The sequence below is a fragment of the Sciurus carolinensis genome, chromosome 12, assembly GCF_902686445.1.
Source record: "Sciurus carolinensis chromosome 12, mSciCar1.2, whole genome shotgun sequence".
NCBI lineage: Eukaryota > Metazoa > Chordata > Mammalia > Rodentia > Sciuridae > Sciurus > Sciurus carolinensis.
This window is the reverse complement of record NC_062224.1, coordinates 50,460,639-50,480,952: the sequence shown is the minus strand read 5'-3', so window position 1 is coordinate 50,480,952 and position 20,314 is coordinate 50,460,639. Positions and strand designations below refer to the sequence as shown.

The 20,314-nt window shown below is 44.4% G+C and overlaps 1 protein-coding gene across 5 annotated transcripts in view; it reads right to left on the bottom strand.

The window, feature by feature from the left end:
* The window catches only part of Frmd4a (FERM domain containing 4A), a 420,775-nt gene that overhangs the window by 60,123 nt on the left and 340,338 nt on the right, over positions 1–20,314 (bottom strand). For all 5 annotated transcript variants that reach the window (XM_047520300.1, XM_047520299.1, XM_047520298.1 and 2 more), the window contains exon 11: positions 18,667–18,753. In XM_047520300.1, coding sequence (XP_047376256.1) covers positions 18,667–18,753 — 87 coding nt within the window. The remainder of the gene's footprint in view (positions 1–18,666; positions 18,754–20,314) is intronic.

Genomic DNA, 20,314 nt, shown 5'->3' with positions numbered 1-20,314 from the left:
CTTTCCCACAAATTCAAGTAGTGGGTGTCTTCTTTGCACTGGCCTATGCTAATGGGCAGGATGAAGAAATGTGCCCAGCACATGTTTATGCAGCCAGCCCTTCACATTGGTGGAGTCTGCACCTGACTCAACCACCAGAGATCAAAAATATTTGGGAAAAAAATCCTGCATCACAATGCAGAAACACACAGAGACATTTTTCTTGTCATCATTCCCTAAACAACACAGTATGTTAACTATTTATATCACATTAGATAGTATAAGTATCCTAGAGATGATCTAAAGTTTACAGGAGGGTATGCACAAGTTGTATATAAATACTGCACTGTTTTATATGAGAGGCTTGAGCATCGGTGAATTTCGATATCCAGTAGGGTCCTCGGAGCTAACCCCCTCAGGAACGGAGGGGTGACTATACTTGTAAGGAGTTTAGAATCAAGCTGGGAAGACAAGACTTACAAAATATAGCCTGCATATTCTGTGGTTAGCTGAAAAACTGTCTCTGGTTTCTGTATCAGCCTTTTAAAACTTGATTGGAGGCACTATCCACCTCTTCAGGTTAGGGCTCATGCTTTTGTCTCAAATAATCAGTACTCAGGAATTTCACTTATTCTTGACTGTTTGGGTTCATCATTTTTAAAACAAGAACTCCAACTGGGATGCCCATGCCTGATGGTGCATCCACATCTTAGCTTCCTTGTCTCTAAGATGTCAGGGTGCACAGGTGTTGCTACATTCTAAGCATAGGTCAGAGTCAGACTGTAAATCCAGAGGATGCCCCACACCTAGTCTTTTTAATAAAAAAAAAAACCAAAAACTGAGTATTCTGTTTTAAGCATTTCCTATGCATGAGAGTTCATATAGAATAGGAGCAAAAGCATGATTTTCAAAGTCATACTATCTTCCATTTATTGGCTGTATTTATTTGACAACTTAATTTCTTTGTGTGCCTAACTTTTTCATGTTCAAAATACTGCTACTGGTAATAGTGCTTCTCATAGGGTTGTTATAATAATGAGTCAATGCACAAAAAATGGTTCAAACAGTGCCTGGTACACAATAAGCACTCAAAAAATACTAGCAATTACTATGTCCCTTCCCCTTCATTGTTGACATGCCAGTATTAGTCTTCATGTAAAAAAATAAAACTTCTGAGTACTCTGAGCACCTATCAGTCCTATAGGTTTGTGAAATTTTCTTTGAAAGATGACTAATATGGTGCCCGGTGCTTAAAATGATGTTTCCCGTTCTGTTGGACTTTTTGCGATGCAAGCCTACGCCTCACCAAGGGTTCGTGATCATTCCATTTGAGCTGCAGGTTGCTGTGTTCTCTTTGGGTTGGTTCATTCTAGCCTTTTCCAGCCAATTCCTGTGCCTGCTGCAATTGTGATTACAGTTCATTTTGACCACTTTCTGGCTATGATTTTTGATCTCATAATGTTTGCCCCGAGAAGTAAGTATTCTATTATAATATGCCTTGGCATTAACCACAGCAGAATGGTCTATCACCAGAACCAAATCAGGCCCTCCAAACTATGCACACCACCATCGTGGTCTCACATTACCTGTGTCAAAGAGGCTCCCTGGCATCTCTTTATCTCTTTTCTGCAGAGATGGCCCCACAACCCACAAACAAAACAATGGTTAATATTTCTCCACAGCCAGACCTAATGAAATCAAGATGTTCCTCCGGCCAGTTGCCTCCTCTGTCAGACAACACAAGCTCCAAATTGATTTGGTTAATCTGGTGACAGATGCCCAGCACACCAGGCCTTGACCCTTTAATGGATGGCCTCTTTTTAACCCATCAAAAACCTTTTAGCTTCCTTTGGTTTAAGAATCTTTAGAAAGAGAAAAGGGAAAGAGGTTAACAAGTCCTTAACAAGTCTATGGAGACACAGGCCAGTTTATTTTCCCCCAGTGGACTAGATTTTCTTTTATTTTTCTCCCCAGAGGGCCTTTCTCTATATTATTTTCTTTGGCTTTTCTTGCAGAAAGACTTTACCATAATGCTTTGGAGAATGCAAATACTTTAAAGGCAAGTTGAGTTTTTCCTTCCTTATCCTCTGCCTCCCAGTGTAATTTCTTGCTTCCTTAGAGTGTGAGGGTTAGTGTCTGAAGGGCAGAAGCTGCCCAAGGATGTGGAGTACCTGGGTCTAACTTTGGCTTTCCTTGCAATGAGCCCTGTGGCCCAGTGATGTGTGGCCTAACCTCTCTGTGTCCCAGACCTTCCTTGAAAAGGATCTACCTCAATTGGATGCCTCAAAGGGGTGAAATAATCTGTTTGGGAGGCACTGAGGGCATCTGGGGAGAAAATCTGGATGGGCCATTTCCCCAGTTTTGGCAAAGACATCTTTTGGATTGCTTAAAGTGTTATTTTTAAAGCAGGGTTTTAGTACTTTGGAGGGCAGACTTTGGAGGTGGGGGGAGCTGGAGTTTTCTATTTTGGGGAATTTGTCAGTTCTCCTACACCTGGTAGCTCTATACAAAGATGTGGCATCACAGAAACATCCCAGTGCCCTTTGTGGAGGTCACCTGACCCCATGAAAGACAGAGATGGGATGGCAGAGGATGGTTGGCAACTAGCTGTCCAGGGAACCCTGGTAACGAAACCCTTGTAACAAAAAGGTATCCCAAGCTTTAAAAAGATAAAATTACAATACTCTAGCCTAGTGTCATATATGTAAGAAAAGAAGGAGGGGGAGGAGGAAGAGGAAGAGAAAAAGGAGGAGGAGGGAAGAAAAGAAAAGGAAAAAAGGCAAACCAGCAAGTGCTGTTCGGGAATCATTTTTCAACAGCAGCTTGTTTGTGTGCTGAAATCCCTGGTACTTCAAGAACGGGCCCCTCCTGCTGTTCACAGTCCTCTGGTTGGTGGGCAAAGGAGGGGGGGTGCACTATGTGCTCTGAGGTTTCAGGTGTGAGTTCCATGCTCCCCTGGTTGGAGAGTGAGCCAGGCATCAAGGCAGGGGAGCAGGCAGCCGGCCAGGCATTTGCAGCTTGCTTTTTCAAAGGAGCTGCTGCTGGATAACTCTCCTGGTCTTGCAACAATTGCAGCTGCAGCCAGTAGGGGGCGAGGCGCTGGGCCTGCCTCCTTTATTCCCAGCTTTGTGTTGAAGGTTCTGAGTTCTGCTTGCCTCAAGGCAGTCGGGGCCATCTTTGCACTCTGACCCTTGTTGACACTGGTGCTCTCCCTCTCTGGATCCTCTTGCTGGAGCAATGCCATCCCGGAAAGAAGAGAGGTGAGGGGATATTTTCTAGGGGTGAGGACTTCAAGTCTAAATTCCCTGTCTTTCCAGAAGGGCTGGCTCTATTTAAAGCTCTGATCTCCCCCCAGAGGAATCCTAAAGTTGGCAGGTCAACCGGAGGAACTGTGAATTTGGGGGAGGGAGAGAAGTGACAGCAGAAGAGGAAATTGAAACTTTTCAGCAATCTGCCCTGAACTACCTTCTTTTCACCAGAAGGGTCCCCAGTCCCCGATCCCAGTCTGGGCTGGGTTGGTTCTCCCAGATATTCATGCACTTCCCTGTCACAACAATTATCAGCCTGTATTATGAATGTCTTTTTTACTCAAATATCTTCTCCACCAGACTTAAGATCTGGAATGCTATTTTTTAGCCCTGAGTACAATTCCTGGGACATATTAGGTATTCAACAAATGCTTGTTGAATGAATGAATGAATGAATGAATGGATAACTTTATGAAGTAGGTATCATGGCAACTCAATTTCAGAGAGGTTAAGTCACTTTCTTAACATCACACAGATGAGACATGATGGGAGTAAGTTTTCAAACCCTCTTCTTTCTGCTTGAATACAGGCTACTTCACTGAGGTGAAGAATCTCCAGTGATTAAACCCAGACATTTTGTTAAAAATGCATTTCTCAACTGTAAGGGATGTGACAATAGAGAAGTGGTGATTACAGCCAGTCAAGGAGGGATTTTTGCCTCAATGAAGGAGCCATGGTCCTTCTCCTGGCAGCTCTGTCTGAACTCAACTCCAGTCCAGAGAAAACTGGGCACATATACAATCCCAGCGACTCATGGTCCCCAACTGGAATCCTTGAGAGAACTGTCACAACTCATCTTGGAAACATCCTCCTCTGCTCCAGGCTCTTTGTTAGGAATGGGGTGAAGGCAGGTGGGACCCATACGGTACAGTCCACTGGTCCCACCAGCAGGTGCCAACAGTGGTGGGCACAGTTGGGGACAACAGGTTCTGGCTGTGCTGGGGCCTGGTGTTAAACAGGTTTAACAGTTTCAGGAAGGTCAATTCAGCCTTTGAATCATGCACAATATGCAGGGGGGGGGGGAGAACTCACAGAACCCAGAACTCCCTAAGTATCGCATGGTTCAGCAGAAACAAGCAGCTATGGTCGAAGACAAAGAGGTTACTAGAATTCAACAAGCAGCCTCCCCAACCTAATGCTTCCTGCTTCTAAGAAATAAAAGGAGTCCAGATTAACTGGAATTGTTCAAGGGTCTGCAGGGCTCCAGCTACATGCTCTGGATATCTAATTACTATTAGCTCTCAGCTTCCTTTCGGTTCAATGGACAAAAAAATGAATTCAAAGGAGAGCCCAGATGGGAGCAATTTTTAATGCTTTTCATTTTTTTCATCCACAAAATGAAGCTGTAGAAAGTTACAGGACTCTCTGCTCCCCTCCTTTCCTTTATAGATGTCTTGCTCTTCCGTGGAGGGAGCTCTCACAAACCCTTCCTTACACGAGCCATTCTATTTATACTTAAATCTGAGGCCCCTATACAAATATGTATGGAGAGTCTTCAAAATTAGGGGCGGTTTGCAACAGGCTATTAGATACTTTGCTCCAACTCCTTTTATCCGTTCAGCCATTTGTGGAGTGTATGGTATGAGACACTTGGAGGCACCCAGGATACAGCAGTGAATAAAACCGCCCATACATCTTATGAGGAGAGAGGTGAGGAGATAAATAAGAAATAAGTAAGAAAACCAGAGAGTCAAAAGATAATAGGCTGCAAGGACAAACACAGAACAGGTAATGTGGCTAGGTTGTTGTCATTGTTAATAAGGTAGTCAGGGAAGGTCTCATGAAGGTGACATCTAGTGAACATCAAAAGGAAACCAAATATGTAACTGTGCCCCTATATGAGGGACCACAGCAGGTCAGAGGTCTAGGATGCTATGTGTGTGTGTGCACATGTGCGTGCGCGTGTGCGTGCACATGTATGCATGTTATGTTGGTGCAGAAAAAATGCTGAAGTAACTGTCAAAGGACACTGGAATATTATTCTGCCATAAAAAGGAAACAAGGGAGAGGAGTGGGATGGGTGGGAATGGGAAGGACAGTAGATTGAGACAGACATTATTACCCTACATACATGTATGAAAAAAATTTAAAAAATTGATCACTGTCAAAGTTAATGAAAATAAATAAATAAAGGAAACAAGGATTGATCCATGTTACAACATGAATGACCCTTGAAAACATTATTCTAAGTGAAAGATGCTAGTCACAAAAGATCACATATTTATTTGTAAAATCCAGAATAAATGGATCCCGAGGGAAACAAAGTAGGTTGGGGGTACCTAGGGTTGGGGATTAGAAAGAAAAGGGAGTGACAAGAAGGTTCTTTGTGGCTTTCTGCTGTTTTGATCAGTAAATCCTAGACTGGATTCATCATGGGTCAATGATAATCTTTGATTAAAACTCAGTAGAAGTACTCGAAAGTAGCAGGACAAAAAAGTGGTCCCCTAACCTTCAGTGTACCCCTTTCCCATAGGAAGCTTGCTCACCCTTGGCAGACAGTTCCCCGGCCAGCACCCCTTCTCTGCCGCGGGGGCCTCTATGGAGCCGACTCACTCCCCGGCCCGTCAGCACCAGGGCCGCGGCACAGACAGCGAGCTGTTCTCTTCCCACTCTGCTGGTGAAAACCTGGCCAGTGACCAGTTTTTATGAGTCTTCAAACCTCAATATAAACTCAATTATGTACTTAAAAATACACATGCAGGCTTGGAAATTCACTCAGCTGTGACTTCTAATGCTTACTGAAGGTAGGCATTTGGTTGCCAGTTAAACTTGAGTACCCGGAGGTTGGAGCCCACAGCTCCTCTGGCTCTTTGCCCTCCTGTTAAAAGCCAGAACAAGGACATTCATTGCAAGGAGCTGAGCACACTGCAGGGGAACGCTATGGACTACCTTAGATGCCAGTATGTGACTTCCAGAGTGTTCTCAGGACCGGTGAAGAGTTGTACAAAACCCCACATAGCCACCAGAAACATCCAGAGAAAAAGAGTTAGTAGTGGGACAGTCTATATAACTGCCCAGGGCTCTCTGGAGTCTCCATCTGCTAACTCTACACAGGTTTGCTGTGAATTATGTTGTCTGTGAGTAATTTTGCCTCTGTATCACTAGAGCCAAGGATGGTAAAATGGAAGACCCAGTGGAGGCCTTGAGGTGAACAATACCTCTAAAGAAAGTTGTGAGCAGACCATCCAGGAGGAGGGAAAAAGCAGGGACCAAGAGCTGGTTAGGAAGCTCACCTGGTTGTTAGATGGGTCAAAATATGCTGTGGCTTGCCTGCAGCAGCCCTGGTTTGAGTGACAACCTGGTTCAATTATTAACCTCTTTTCACTGTCAGAGTGGCCTGGTTTAGATATTAAAACCCATTGGTCTTCCAGGTGTGGTGGTGCACACCCAAAATCCCAGCGACCTGGGAAGCTAGGGCAGGATGATCACAAGTTCAAAGCCAGCCTTAGCAATTTTGCAAGTCCCTAAGCAACTCAGTGAGACCCTGTCTCGAAAAATAAAAAGGGTTGGGGATGTGGCTCAGTGGTAAAGTGCCCCTGGGTTCAATCCTGGTACCAAAACAAAAACAAAAGCAAAAACAAGCCATAAAAACAAAAAAAACCTTTTAGGCTGGGAATGTGGTTCGTGCTGGAGAGTAGTTGAGTGCCCTGGATTTAATACCCCATACCAAACCAAACCAAACAACAACAAAAACCCCAACAAAAAGACAAATACTTTGGTTCACTTATCCGAGTACCTAGAAAAGTCAAAGAATAGAAACAGAAAGTAGAATTGTGTCTGCCAGAGGCTGAGCGAAGAGGAAATGGGAAATCATTGTTTATTAGTTACAAAGTGTCAGTTCTGCAAGACAAAAACAATTCTGGAGACCGGTGACACAACACTGAGAATACACTTAACACAAGTGAACTGTACACTGAAAAATGGCTGAGGGTAGATATTAGGGTATGTGAATTTATCACAATTAAAAAAAAGAGCCTTGGTCAGATGACTCTAAAACCCCTCAACCACAGCTGGGGTGTGACATGTTTAGGAGGGTAGACACCCAGAGAGAGCTTTTAGACATGTCCTTGGGAGAGGGTGGTGCTGTGAACTCACCACTCCCTAGAGGGCAAAGGTGGATGATACCTACTGCCCCGCTCCACCTACTGCAATAGGGTGCATTTCGGTCACGGGGAGAGCTCAACAGGGGCACCTGATGTCATGTGAGCTGGAGGAGAGGTGGAGTTCAATTGGGAGATGGGAGCAGACCTAACTTTAAATCAAACTTGGAACTGCTATAGGCTAGGTCTTAAATGTTCCCCAAAGGCCTCAAAGTTAAAGGTTTGGTTCCCATGGGGGTGCCGCTGGGAGGTGGTAGATCCTTTTAGTGGGGTCTGGTGGGAGCACCTCGGGTCATGGGGTCTGCCCCTGAAGGGGATTGTAAGATTCCGATTCCTGCCTCTTTTCTCTTTTGCTTTAAGATGAAATGAGTGGTTTTTCTCCGCCACTCTCTCCTGCCAGAGGTGCTGTGTTAGCACAGGCCCCAGAGCAAAACAGGACTAGAAAATGGACTAGAAGCACCAAAGCGGCAAGTCAAAATAAAGCTTTTGTCTTTATAAGTTGATCATCTCATGTAGTTTATTACGGGCAGAAAGACTAACACAGGAGCTTTCCTAAAGGACCTGACATTCTGATTTTTAAGAAAAGCTTATTTTGCTATTTAAAGGGACTGTGTGACTTGATATTACATAGGAGTTATCAGAAAATCCATAGGCTGCCTGTGGTTTTATCAAGGGACAAGGGAAGAGCACATTTAATGGAATAATGTGAGATACAAGAGATTTGCCCTTGAGACCCATGTGGTCAATGTTCTTGCTATCCTATGCAAAGTCTTTGGTTTACAAGCCAGAAACACCAAAGCTATTCATAAGCTACTACTGGTTCGTGGTTTCTTTTGGAGTGAATGAGGCTAGTGGATGCTCTTCTGCAGTGATTTGGGATCCAACAATAGCATTCGGTTTTGATTTGCTTCTTCAAATTACACCCAAGGTCCACGGGGCCTTGGAGTAGGAATCTGCATCTGCAGAGTTATTTAGAAGTTTGTCAGTCTCTAGGGAGCCACTGTGTTGTCTGGCTGTGTGTTTATTTGAATGTTATAAATACCTAGTGTCATGTTTGACCCCTCTTGTCCACACACTCAGCATGGCTATTTATGTGGCCTCTCGGTGCTGGTGCGCATGCCTGTGGAGGGGCGGAGAGGACAAGTCTAGGGACTCGGCACTGGTGTGGGAATCGGAGGAGTCCTGGGAGACCACATACCACAAAAGACGTATCAGCTGAGGGACAAAAGCTACTTTTGGACATTTAATCAGCTCTAGCTTGGGCTTTGGCTCATCTGGAGAACAAAGACACAGAAACTGGCATTTCTCCCTTCTACTACTTTCTTCTAGAAAAATGCTTTTATTCATGACTCTCCTCTGGCTTTAAAATGAGCTTGCCTCTTGTTTTGTTCCTCTTCCTGAATAGTGTCAAGATGCCCTCAATCTCAAGACTCCTGATCAGTTACATCAACCACCTTGCTGAGGAGGAACCCGAGGTCCAGGGAAGTGATTCATCTTGCAGAAATGGAGCTAGAATGGTCTTGACTATTGGCCCAGATGCCTGGTCACCGCAAGCAATGGCAGGATGCCTGAGGTGGGGGAAAGTACATAGCTCCCCAAAGGTTTGTTGAGCCTAAGGACTGGCCCCAGTGACCATCTGGGGGGATCTTCAGAGATTGAATGTACCTCCTCCAAGAGGTGCCTCAAACATGTCACACTGTGAGAGAAGTGGACCCCCTTTTTCCTTAAGGGATATTACATAACTCTTCCTATACCTTCCTAGGGAAATTCTCTCACATCTCATGTGATAGCTTCCAAGAATTACCCACTTGGATGAGGTAATGCCTTTTTACCTGCTCACAGACAGATCAACCTTCCTCGAAGGTGAAAGTCTGGCACCAGCATGAGTTTCAACAAGAACACAACATGAATATAAGCTGGTGCTCTTGGAAGCTTGGCTTACTCAAGATTGGAGTCAGTGGTCTCCAAAGGAATCTGTGGGAACCGGGGGACCCTGGGTTCCCAGATCCAAGGACCAAGGGGAGAAAAATCAATCATTTTAACAAAGATACGTTTGCTCTGAGGAGACCCTGACTTTCATTAGTATAATGAAGAACCAGAAACTATTTGAGAAGCAAACTTATTCAAGATCAAGAAAACTAGACTATATTCATCCTGCATCTTACAGTCACTGTTTCACAGACTGAAACAGAAGTTCAATAAGTTATCATGACTTTTTCTGAATATCCTGAAAGTGAGTTAACAGCACCCAAGTTCTTTGGTGGAGATTTACTTTGGATCTTTGAGTGGATGTGGAGATCGCTGGTTTACGAAATCTTTTTGTTTCTTTTTAAGGTGCAACTGTTCTAGGAAGGAATTTGGTTTTAACCGACTAAAACATCTCAACAAAAACAGTAAAGCAGAATCACAAAGAAAGTTCCTTCTCAATTGCCTATATGTACAAGAGTATTCCTCAAACTTTATAGCATGTATCTAAATCACCTTGAGGGCCTGGGGAGGCAAATTGTAAGTTTCTCCATCTCTAAGTCCCAGCGGGGATTCCAAGTTTGCATTTCTAACATGTTCTCAGGTGATGTGGATGCTGCTGGTCCAAGGACCACACTTTGAGAACCACTGTGGTCAAAACACTGTGCTGTGTTGACTGTTCTCTTTTTAGGGTTCCTCTTCTAGAATTCCTCTCAGCTGGAGAGAGTCATTTCCCCAAGGTCAAACCTGCTTTGTGCAGGTTGCCTGGAACCAATGATTGGTTAATGCTGGGGGCTAAGGCTTGACCCCAGCCTCACAGGGATGGTTCTGAGGGGTTCAGAACATCAATCTGGGTTGAGTGATGCCATGTCAGGACTGCACAGGAGCTTTTTTCTCTTTCTCTCTCTCTCTCTCTCTCTTTGCTTTGTCCTGATTATTTTCCATTTTCCTAAAGCCGGAAGTCTCCCCATTACACTTCCTGCACACGAGCCCGTCTTACCCTGTCCTTTCCAGGGAACCTGAGGTAAAGAGTCACTTAAATGCTCCCTGCTCAGAGACTGCTCCTGACCACACAGGAGCCCTGACTCTCCTGCTTTATTGTCTCCACAGGGTTTAGGGAACCTCTGTGTTACAGTGTTATTTACTGCTGTCATTTGACTTCCTTTCTCACTAGACTGTGGGCTCTGGGAGGGCAGGGAGCTTGTCTCCCCTGATCTGTCTGCAGAGCTGAGAGCAGGCTCTGGTATATGATAGGCACTCGGACAACATTTAATGGACAAGTGAATGAACTTCCAGGGGGAAGAGCCACGTATCCTCACCACAACCAACAACTCCAAGTGTTGTAGTGACCTAGGAAGTCTCAGAAAATGGAAGGTGCTTTCCAAACTGTTGTCTGTAGTTAGTAATGCCTTGAATTTACTTAGGGTTTCATATTTTTTTAAGCAGTTCATTCAATGTTTACAGCAAGCTCATACTGATATATGAGCAAGATCAGGTTTCTTTCAAGCACTAAGAGAAGACAAATGGGACTTGGTGAGGCAGGGTGACTTGCTCAGCCAGAGTAGTGCAATAAATAAGGCCCACCCAGAAATGCTGGGTCTTGCTTCTTGACCCCAGGATCTTGCCTCCAATTACCATCGTCAGAGGCAAGCTCAGGTCAGTTCCCCCTGAGCCTCGCTGTTTAGTCCGACTTCTCACCCTCACATGGGTGCCATTTCACTGGCCAGGACTTCATTGTTCCACCATCTGCAGTGAAGTTCTAACACTCTAGCTCAACACATTCAGATGATCACAATTCTTGAATGGGAGGAGAGGCTGGGGTTCCTCTTGCAACATGATAATACTGTACACCTGATAGTGGTGTTTTGAGAAGGGCCACGTTCAGGATGATGTTCTCAGAACCCGTCTTTTTTCTTTTCTTTATTGGGAGTTTATTTTTAAATGGCAGTTTCTGGTAACTCCCTATGTCCCCTTTCCCTCCCCCAAGCCTGCTCCTCAGCTTTGAGGCTGCCCTCCCTGATGACCCATGGCCAGGGCCTGTCATCCACAGGCACTAAACCCTTCCAGGTCCACTCAGGCCATCATGGAGATCTGAAGGGCAGATAAGAGGCAAATGGAGGAGGCCCTTTGATCCTGCACTGTGAATGAGCAGAGGCTGCAAAATGCTAAGAATGCTAAATGTATTAAGTGTAGCTTTTCTCCCAGGAGGGCACAGGGTGTGGTTTCCGAGGAGAATACAGATGCTAGAATGAGGGAGCCGCCCCTCAGCCAAGCCAGAGGGCTCAGCAATCGGCAAATGAGTCAAGCACATCCAAAGAGAAGCTGAAAACGAAGTCAGCAGTTCTTATCATGCTGAATAATTTAGCAGGGCCAAGCTGCTGGGAGCCAGCTCATAGTTAATGGAATATTTCCTGTAAATATTATCTTCCCTTCCTGTCTCATCATCTTGTACAGTTCAAAAGTCTTTACTAACCTGGGGAGGTGACAATAATGCATCAATTCCCAGGGCCAACACCCCCACTTCTGAAATACTCTTAGGAATCATAGGAAGCCATACCGGCTACTCAGGGACAAGGGGCAGGCTAATTACTCTGGTTCCTTCTCCTAATGCCTCAGAAGAGACCCCATAATGCTCCTAATTGTGCATCTAAGTGTACATAAAAGCCCCCCTAATTGCACATCAAATAAATAAGTAAATGCTGTCTGCTGAGTGCGTAACAAGGACTGCCGTCGCCATTCTTTCCCAATGGAGAGCTTTCATTGAATGTGGCTGGTGAATAGGCTGAATCTGGGACTGGTGATTTACAGATATTGAGTATTCCTTTTAGGATGAGTCTTATGAGTCACATGCTTCACACTATCTGCTCTCTGAGGCTTCCAGCCTCAGATACAGCACGAGGAATCTTTAACTCTCTTAGTGTCCCATTCAGATGGGGTGTTCTGCTTTAATTTATAACAACCTCTGATGATCAGAGGCTCTGCCCACAGCTGTGAAGAGTACAAAACACAGGGATTCTTCAGAGAAGAGGGCTCAGTCTGGCACTGGCAATGCCGGGAGTCTTCAGTGCAGAACAGCCTGACCTCCCCACACCACTGGGACTGATGCTGCTCAAAGCGGGTAGATTGTCCCAGAGATGAGAGTTATCCTACTGCTTCAGGCTTTCATCTAAGCACTGTGAGGACCTCCTCCTTTACAGATGGAAGCCCCATCTGTGAATCTGCCCCATGGAATCCAGATTCTACAGAAATTAATAAATAGGGCCTCTTCAATATAGTATCATTTACTTCTTACTCAAAGGTCTTCAGGAAAGAAAGAAAATATGCTTGCTTATCACAGAGCAACTGGTGAAATCCACGGGACAGCCAGTGTCACTGTTGATGGTCATTTTTCTGTCTTTGATGGCCTGGGTCTCTGTGCTTGACCATAAATGTACACTAAGATGAAGCTCAAGAGTTACTTCAAGGGCCCAAGCACCAGTCAGACACTGTTTCAGTTGTTCCTGAAGCTGACAGGACCTTAACTTGTGAAACCAGAAGCCTCTCACTCAGGCAGCGCGTATTTCCAAACACGTACATGTCCGTGCTAAAATGGAATTCTGTAACAAGGATAAAATAGGGTAAAATACTCTATAAAGCTACAGGAGTTTTTGTTTGTTTGCTTGCCACTGTGACTTTCTGACTTCTGTCACCACTACTAAATGGAGACCACTGGGCACGCAGACATGGCAGCTCTCATGCTCTGACACTACACCACGCTGTGCAGAAACACTGCCAAGATTACCAACCAGCGGAAAGGGGAGAGTCGCAATATGCAAAGGGATGTTTCCAAGTGTAACGTGGCATGTGAATGTGACAAGAGTTCAGAAGTGGGGAGGCAGGCTGAGGGTGAGAGAGAAATATCACTGGCTGAAGGGTGGAAGCAGGATTTCCTGAGAGTCTCTGAGGCACTATTTAATGGCTTTCAAAATTTTCTGCAAAAGGGGGATCATGGACTAAAACTGAATTCCATGCATGTCTGAGTTTGGTGTAATGAACCCAACCACTGAGTGCAACTATTTAGCTCTAAAAATAAAAATAATTTTAAAAAATTAATGGGAAGATTTTAAAGACACTTAAAAATTACTCGCACCAGCAATTCACTTTTTAAAAAGATATTGTAACATAAAAAAATCAGAAATTTAAGATTTATACAATTTTACAATAAAGGCAATTTCTTTAAAAAAAAATCCACAACCTATCTATAGATATGGTTTGGGGTTGTGCCTGATGTGTTTTTCAAAACAACTCACATAAGCAAGCAAGGATCATTGCTCTGGAGAATGCGATTGTATTGCAGATTTCAAAAACTTATTTGGTCCTGTTTACCACTTTTTAAGGGCGTTTTGGGGGCTATTCCTCTGCATGTTGTCCCTGAATATGAGGGATGTGATCTTCAGAAGTTTAACATTTCTGAACTTTTCTGAACACATCCAAAAGGCAAAATCCAGAAGGTGAAATGTTCCCACATGTCTAGCATTTCCTGACACAACATGTGCCGCAAAGGTCAATTTTTGTTTGTTTGCTTTTAAACATTTTAAATAAAACTCAGCAGCTTGCGGCTTTGAGAAGATCCAGCAGCAGATAGTAGGGCACAATCGGGAGGGAGTAGCATGCTCTCTCTCCTCTGCTCCACCTGTGAGGTACCTCTGTACCAAAGCCAAAACCACCAAGCTTCAAAATGAGGATCCAGGGACACAGGATAGGCTCTAGAGATAGTGGCAAACTGCATTCCAGCCAGACAACAGGACCAAGCTACAGCAGCCCTGCCTGTTTCTGGACAGCTTCCTCAGGGGTTTTGGGGGGCATTTGAAAATGCATGAGCGGATTCTCACAGGCAGCTGCTGAACTCCTCTGGCTGGGCTAATGGTTTACTGTGCACATCAGAGGATGCCTTTAGGCCCTTCAAAGGGAAGCAGCAGGCTCAGCCCTGATGCTGCCTCTACTTGAATGTTGGTTCTTAGTACTGTAGTGCCATGTGACAGAGCTGCTGTAACTGGGTCAGAGTGTCAGCGAAGGTCTGTCTGCCCCGGGCGAGAGCAGCTTCCTGGGCTACAGATGCAGCTGTTACCACACACTTCTCTCCAGGTGCTCAGAACTGGGTGCTGCTGTTCCCTGAGTACCCCTGGGGGCTGGAGGTGGCCTGGCCCCTGTGCCAGGAGGGAGTGGTGCCACCTGGAGGGCATCCTTCACATGGAGCTCATTAAGCGTCCCTCACAAGCAGCTTGCTAAGCCTCAGATCTATGCTTGGGGACTTGCCAGCTTTCCCTGTGTAGGATACTGGAGCCACACCTGCTGAGCTTAGCTGACTTCTCCCAAGTCTGAGTGTGCAAAGGAAGCATGGATGGCCATGAGGGATGGTCCCCATCTCCAGCTGCACACCAGAATCACTGGGAGGCTTTCTATCTGCTCAGCTGCAGGGTCACAGGGAGTGGGCAGGACTGGAGGAGGCATCCAGACACTTAAGAAATCTCCTATGGGTTGCTGACATATCCACAGTCTGGAGACACCGCAGATGGACTGTGGTACTTCCCTAGTGAATGTGTGTTGCTTTCCTCACTATGCGCCTCCTTAGAGTCCAGTTCTGGACCCTATGTTCTCAGAGCCTCTCACGAGTCCTATGCGCACCTTTCATGATGGTGATGATGTTGGGTGTGAGAAGAAGAAACAGGTTCCCTGCCCAGCTCTTCTTGCAGCCGCTATTTGATAACTATGGCTCTGGTCTTTGGTTTTAAGTCAAATCAATGTTTTAGCAGAAGTTGGTACCCTTTGAAGCTAATGAAGCTGGGACTTCCTTTCAAGGGCCTTTCAGAGCCCTGATCTTAACTTGATTATAGAGTTGCTTCTCAAAGAGGGCCCCCTGCCAATGTACAAGCTTCAGTACTCACACAATTAGGACCTGCCTCTCTCTCTCCCAGGGATCATCATGATAAGGAGATGAAATCTTTAACGCAGTCAATGGTGACTTTCTGGGCGTGGGGATGACTGCTCCTACTCTTCCTTTCTCTGATCAGTCTCTGGTCCCCCACTCCCAGGTCTCCCTTCCTCAAGATTCCATGCCTTGCCTAAGAAGCCTAGCAGTCCCTCCAGATTGCCCTCCTCTTACTGCCTTGTCTCTCCCCAGAGTTGACCAATAACATCTGCCTTCTAAACATCTCCTTTGAATCTTTCCTCCTCTATCCCTACTACTGAGAGCCAACCCCAGTCCCCAACAGTCCTGGCTTCCAAGTCCCGTGTTCCTCCAATCCATCTTCCACGCAGTTAGCAGATGGATACTTCTATAATCAATGAAAACCTGATGGTATTCTCCTTGGCTCCACATACTATTCTGTGGCTCCAGCTGCTGAGACAGGGTGAAGTTATCTTAGCAAAGCCTTTGAGGCCTCCAGAACTGGTCACTGCAGGCTTCTCAGCCTCTCCTCCAGCTTCTTCCGCAGCCTGTGCTCCAGCTCTATGCATGCTCTGAACTCCCTTGTACCCTGCTGCCCTCCACTGAGCATCCCTGCACACTGACCACTTTCTCACACCCACCTCCCCAGTCCTGTTGTCCATCTGCAAAACCCTCCCTGAGCTGTAAGACCCAGAGCACCTTGGCTTCTTCTGTGAAGGCATTTCTTTCTCCTTATGCCCAGTTGGAGTCTCTCTTAATTTACTACCCACCTCACAGAGGCTTCTACAGGGCACCAAGATGTTGCTATGGTTTGGAGTGTGTCCCTCAGTGATTTATATGTTGAAATACTTCACCCCATTGTGAGGCAGCAAGAGTGGAAATTTATTCTGACTATGGTGTTTAGAGGTCGCCTTTGGGAGATGACTAGGATTAGATAACATCGTACATGTGGAGTCCCCATGATTGCATTCTGGCAGCTTTATAAGAGGAAGAGACCAGAGCACGCACACACATAAACTCATGTGCATATGCACACACATTCCCTGTCTCTTGCCATATGAGGATGCTCTGTGCTGCCCAGGGACTCTGCTAAAAAGAAGGTCTTCACCAGATGTAGCCCCTTGACCTTGGACCTCCAGAACTGTGAGTCAAAATAAACCTTTTTTCTTTGTAAAGTTACCTAGTCCCTGGTAATGTGTTATTAGAAACAGCAAACAGACTCATAATCACTGACTCAATTATCACATGGCTCTTTCCTTGATACACTGGGAAGGCCTGGAAGGCTAGATTTGTGTCTTCTTTGTGTCTTAAAAGGTATGTAAGAGGTATGCAAGGTTTGCAGTAACCATTTTCAAATGAATGAAAGAATGAATGAATGATGGCTCTAAAAGTTCCATATCTCAGTTTTCCTTCAACAGTAATAGGCTTGAGAATTCCAATTTCTTCCTCAAAGGTCACAGAAACATAAGTTATTTCAAATATCAATTCAGTCTGAATTAGAGCCAATGTGCTGGAAAAATATATTGACCTTTTAACATTTTTAATTCACTGACCTAAGAAAGTTCCACAAGTTATTTTAAGTTCTCTTATTCAGTGGCTGATTATTCACACCTGTGGCCTCTTTCCTTATCTCAAAATCTGCTTTCCACTCTTACAATGTTACAATTTATTGAGCCCTTGCTATATGTCCCACCTTGTGTTTGACACGTATCAAGTGGTCTTTCATTATCTTTTCAATCTTCATTAGAACTATAATTAGGAAAATAAAGAGCATTTAAATATATTAATACATTGAAAGGAACAAGTCTGAATACTTGTTGGTATGTCTTTCAAAAAGCTTTGAGGGAGAGACTCCAGCTGCTGGGTTTTAATGAACTCTGCTGAGGATCTCAATTATCCATGCTGGCCTTGGTTTTTCGATGTGGGCAAGAGAAAGCTGCATATACTCCAAGCAGGACTTTGTTAAAGGCCCTGAGAGTGTTCTTGGCTTTTGCAAGCAGAAAATCAGTCAGACAGGTTGGAGAGAGAGAGGAGAGTCTACATAAAAAGGAGGAAGAAACAAAGAGGAAATTTGACCAGAAAAGCACAGAAAATTAGAAAGACCCTATGGTAACAAGCATGGGGAAACAGGAAGAAAGACACAGAAATACAAACTCTGCGAATGAAAAAAGAAAAAAAAAAAAAAAAAAAAAGAGGGAAAAAATAGGAATAAAGAGTCTAGTTCATTTTGCACATGTAAATGGAAGCAGAGGTTTTGGTGGTAGCTACAACCAACATACTCCCCTGAAGAGCCGCGTTCCCACTGACTTGATCCTAGTGAATAACTCCTCCATCGCTTCTCAGGATCTTATTTAGAACTTAAAGGATTTACTGATCAATTGAGTGAAAATCCTCCCCAACCCAGGACATTTCCCCTATTAATTTAATAAAGTTGGTAAGGACAGACATTGTTAACTGGCTCGGGTATGATAAACTCAGATGTGCAGCGTGGGTTTCAATCCTATTTGTGGATTGTCATTCAAACCACAATGATACATAATGGACCAGTCCTGCAAGCTCACTCTTGCGCTCTCTCTTAGAGCAAGTGTGGTTTTGATAGATATTTAATATGTATTTCAGGGTTAGAACTACATACCATCTCTCTGTCATTCTCTGCCAGAGATTCTGAATGACAGCACTCGCCTCAAAGATATTTTTCCATTATAATTTTTCAATTTGTTCTGGTCTAAAAAATGTGTGTAAATGAAAACAGAAAATTCAAATATGGTGCCCCCTTCCAACATTCCGTCTTGTGTTTCCAAGGACTTTGCAGACCCTTCTCTGCTTCCCTTTCTTTCTCTTTTGGCAAATAACCTTATTTTCTAACCACTTCCTGTAAGCCCTAGGATATCTGGATTTTCAAGACCTCCTTGTGCTCATCTCTTTATTCACCTCTTCCTGACTTGAGACGTGCTTTTTTTAAAGAAAAAAATTATTTATTTATTTATTTATTTATTTTAGTCCACCCACCTTCCCCACCCTGACCCAAAAAATCTTTGAGAGAACTCAGATTGGCCTCAGGATTCAAGATAGATGGTCTTTTGTTTTCCCAGAAGATACGGCACCAAGAAAGCAAGGAAACAACAGTCTCCCATCTGCTCTGGGAAAACTGAGCCAGGCATCTTACCTTAAATAATTATAACAGCTTAGGTTTCCTTAGCGACAGGGTGAAAAAACTATTTACCCAGGGAACTCAGGATTATTGTGGAGTAATTTGTATACACTTAAATTAGTAGGAGATTGGCAAGCCTCTGGGCTACACGGTGTTAGCATTTTGACTCACTTTTACCCTGGTTTGTTTCTCTCTCAAAATGAGAGCCGTTAAGCCAACAAAGAAGACCGCTTTTACCTTCCTTGGCTTCACTTTATCATGGTAGTCATACTGGAAGATTCCTTTGTAGCTTAGTCCCAGCCACCATGGTATCCCCTGCTTGTCCTAGAACATCAAAGGGAGTATAGGTAAATATGGGCTGCAAAAGATACCTGGATCCAGAGGAGATTCTCCTATCTCAGCTGAAAACAAGGGAAAATGCATTTATTTGGAAATTAACAGATGTGTCCATCATAGAAAGATGCTCAGTTCTAAAAGCAGGGTGCTGGGAGCCCTGGGTTGGGGAACTGGCTCTGTTCCTAACCTGCAGCACTGCCCTAGCAGCATCCCTCCCCTTATCATTAAGGAATAAGTGCTTTGTCCCTTTTTTTCCTTCTAAGACTGTGGGTCTTCCAGGCTGGGTCCCTCATTCACTAAGAAGAAAACCTGAGAGATGTGGAACATTCTGATAAAATAAACCGCTTTCTGAACTAGAAAACTGCCAACTAGAGACTACAGAAGGGGACTCCTCTCTTTTTTAAGGATTAAGCAATCAAAGCAGGGAGTTGGCTCAGTTTTACTTAGGAACCTCTCCAGCCTCAAGGCAGCACAGGCCAGAATATGTCACTTCTGATGTCCTGCTCCCTCATGAAGACAGTTGGGTGCTAGGAAAGGCTTAGAAATGGCACTGTTGGACAAGATAGGAAAACTGAAGCAGAAACATTTTCAAGGTAGCAAAATGAATTCAAAACACCAAGTCTGTTTATTCATTTTAAAGAAAGCCCTTGTTACCTCCATGGAAGGTGCAATTCTATATTCAAATAGGATGATTCTGAGTTGCTGAGGAATGTTCCCAAATGCTAGCGTTTTATGGTGGGCATGCCAGGGGCTTTCCCCCAAGATGTGTCCTATTTGCCACATCTCTGAAAAACCTAGTACACTTCCACTGTGTCTTGAAAACTCAAAATCAGCCTGATGGCTTTCAAATACTCTTGTAGGGCATGAGATCTTTCATGGTAATCACAAAGATGAAAAAAATAAATGTTGAAAATTTATTTAAAGCTTCAGGGATGTGTGTTTTCTTTTCTTCTTTTCTGGTGCTGGGGATGGGACTTGGGGCCTTATACATGCTAGGCACAAGCTCTACCACTGAGTTACACTCCCAGATGAAACATTTAAAGGTAGTATAAGATTCTTGACTTAAACCCCTACCTCTGGGAATACTTGTGCACCGTAGTAGCTTTGGAAAATAGAACAAAAAGAAACCCAATGCCCTCTGCGACATCAGATTGATTAGGTAAGTGTTATCATTATACCACAATCGGGCATCAGTGAGATCACATGGTCACCAAATCGTGAGCTCCACACACATGGGTCACATTTGCTTGGGCAGAGGTGCTGCCCTGCTCAACAGCAGAGCAACTGCTTATGCTCTGAGATTTCAAGGGCCAAACATCTATACTCTTTTGGCACTTTGAAAATCGCAAGCCCAGTTTCTGGTCTGAAACAAAGAGCACATTTCAAAAGTTTTGCTGGAAGAGAGAAAGCCTGTATATCAGAGGCAGCCTTTTTGTTAAGTTCTAGAAACTGACAAAAACGGACCCCAGGTGGAAGCCAGTCTAAAGACTCCATGAAACTTCCTGGATCTCAGTCTTCAAATATTTGGAAGACTTTTATGGGGTAAAAG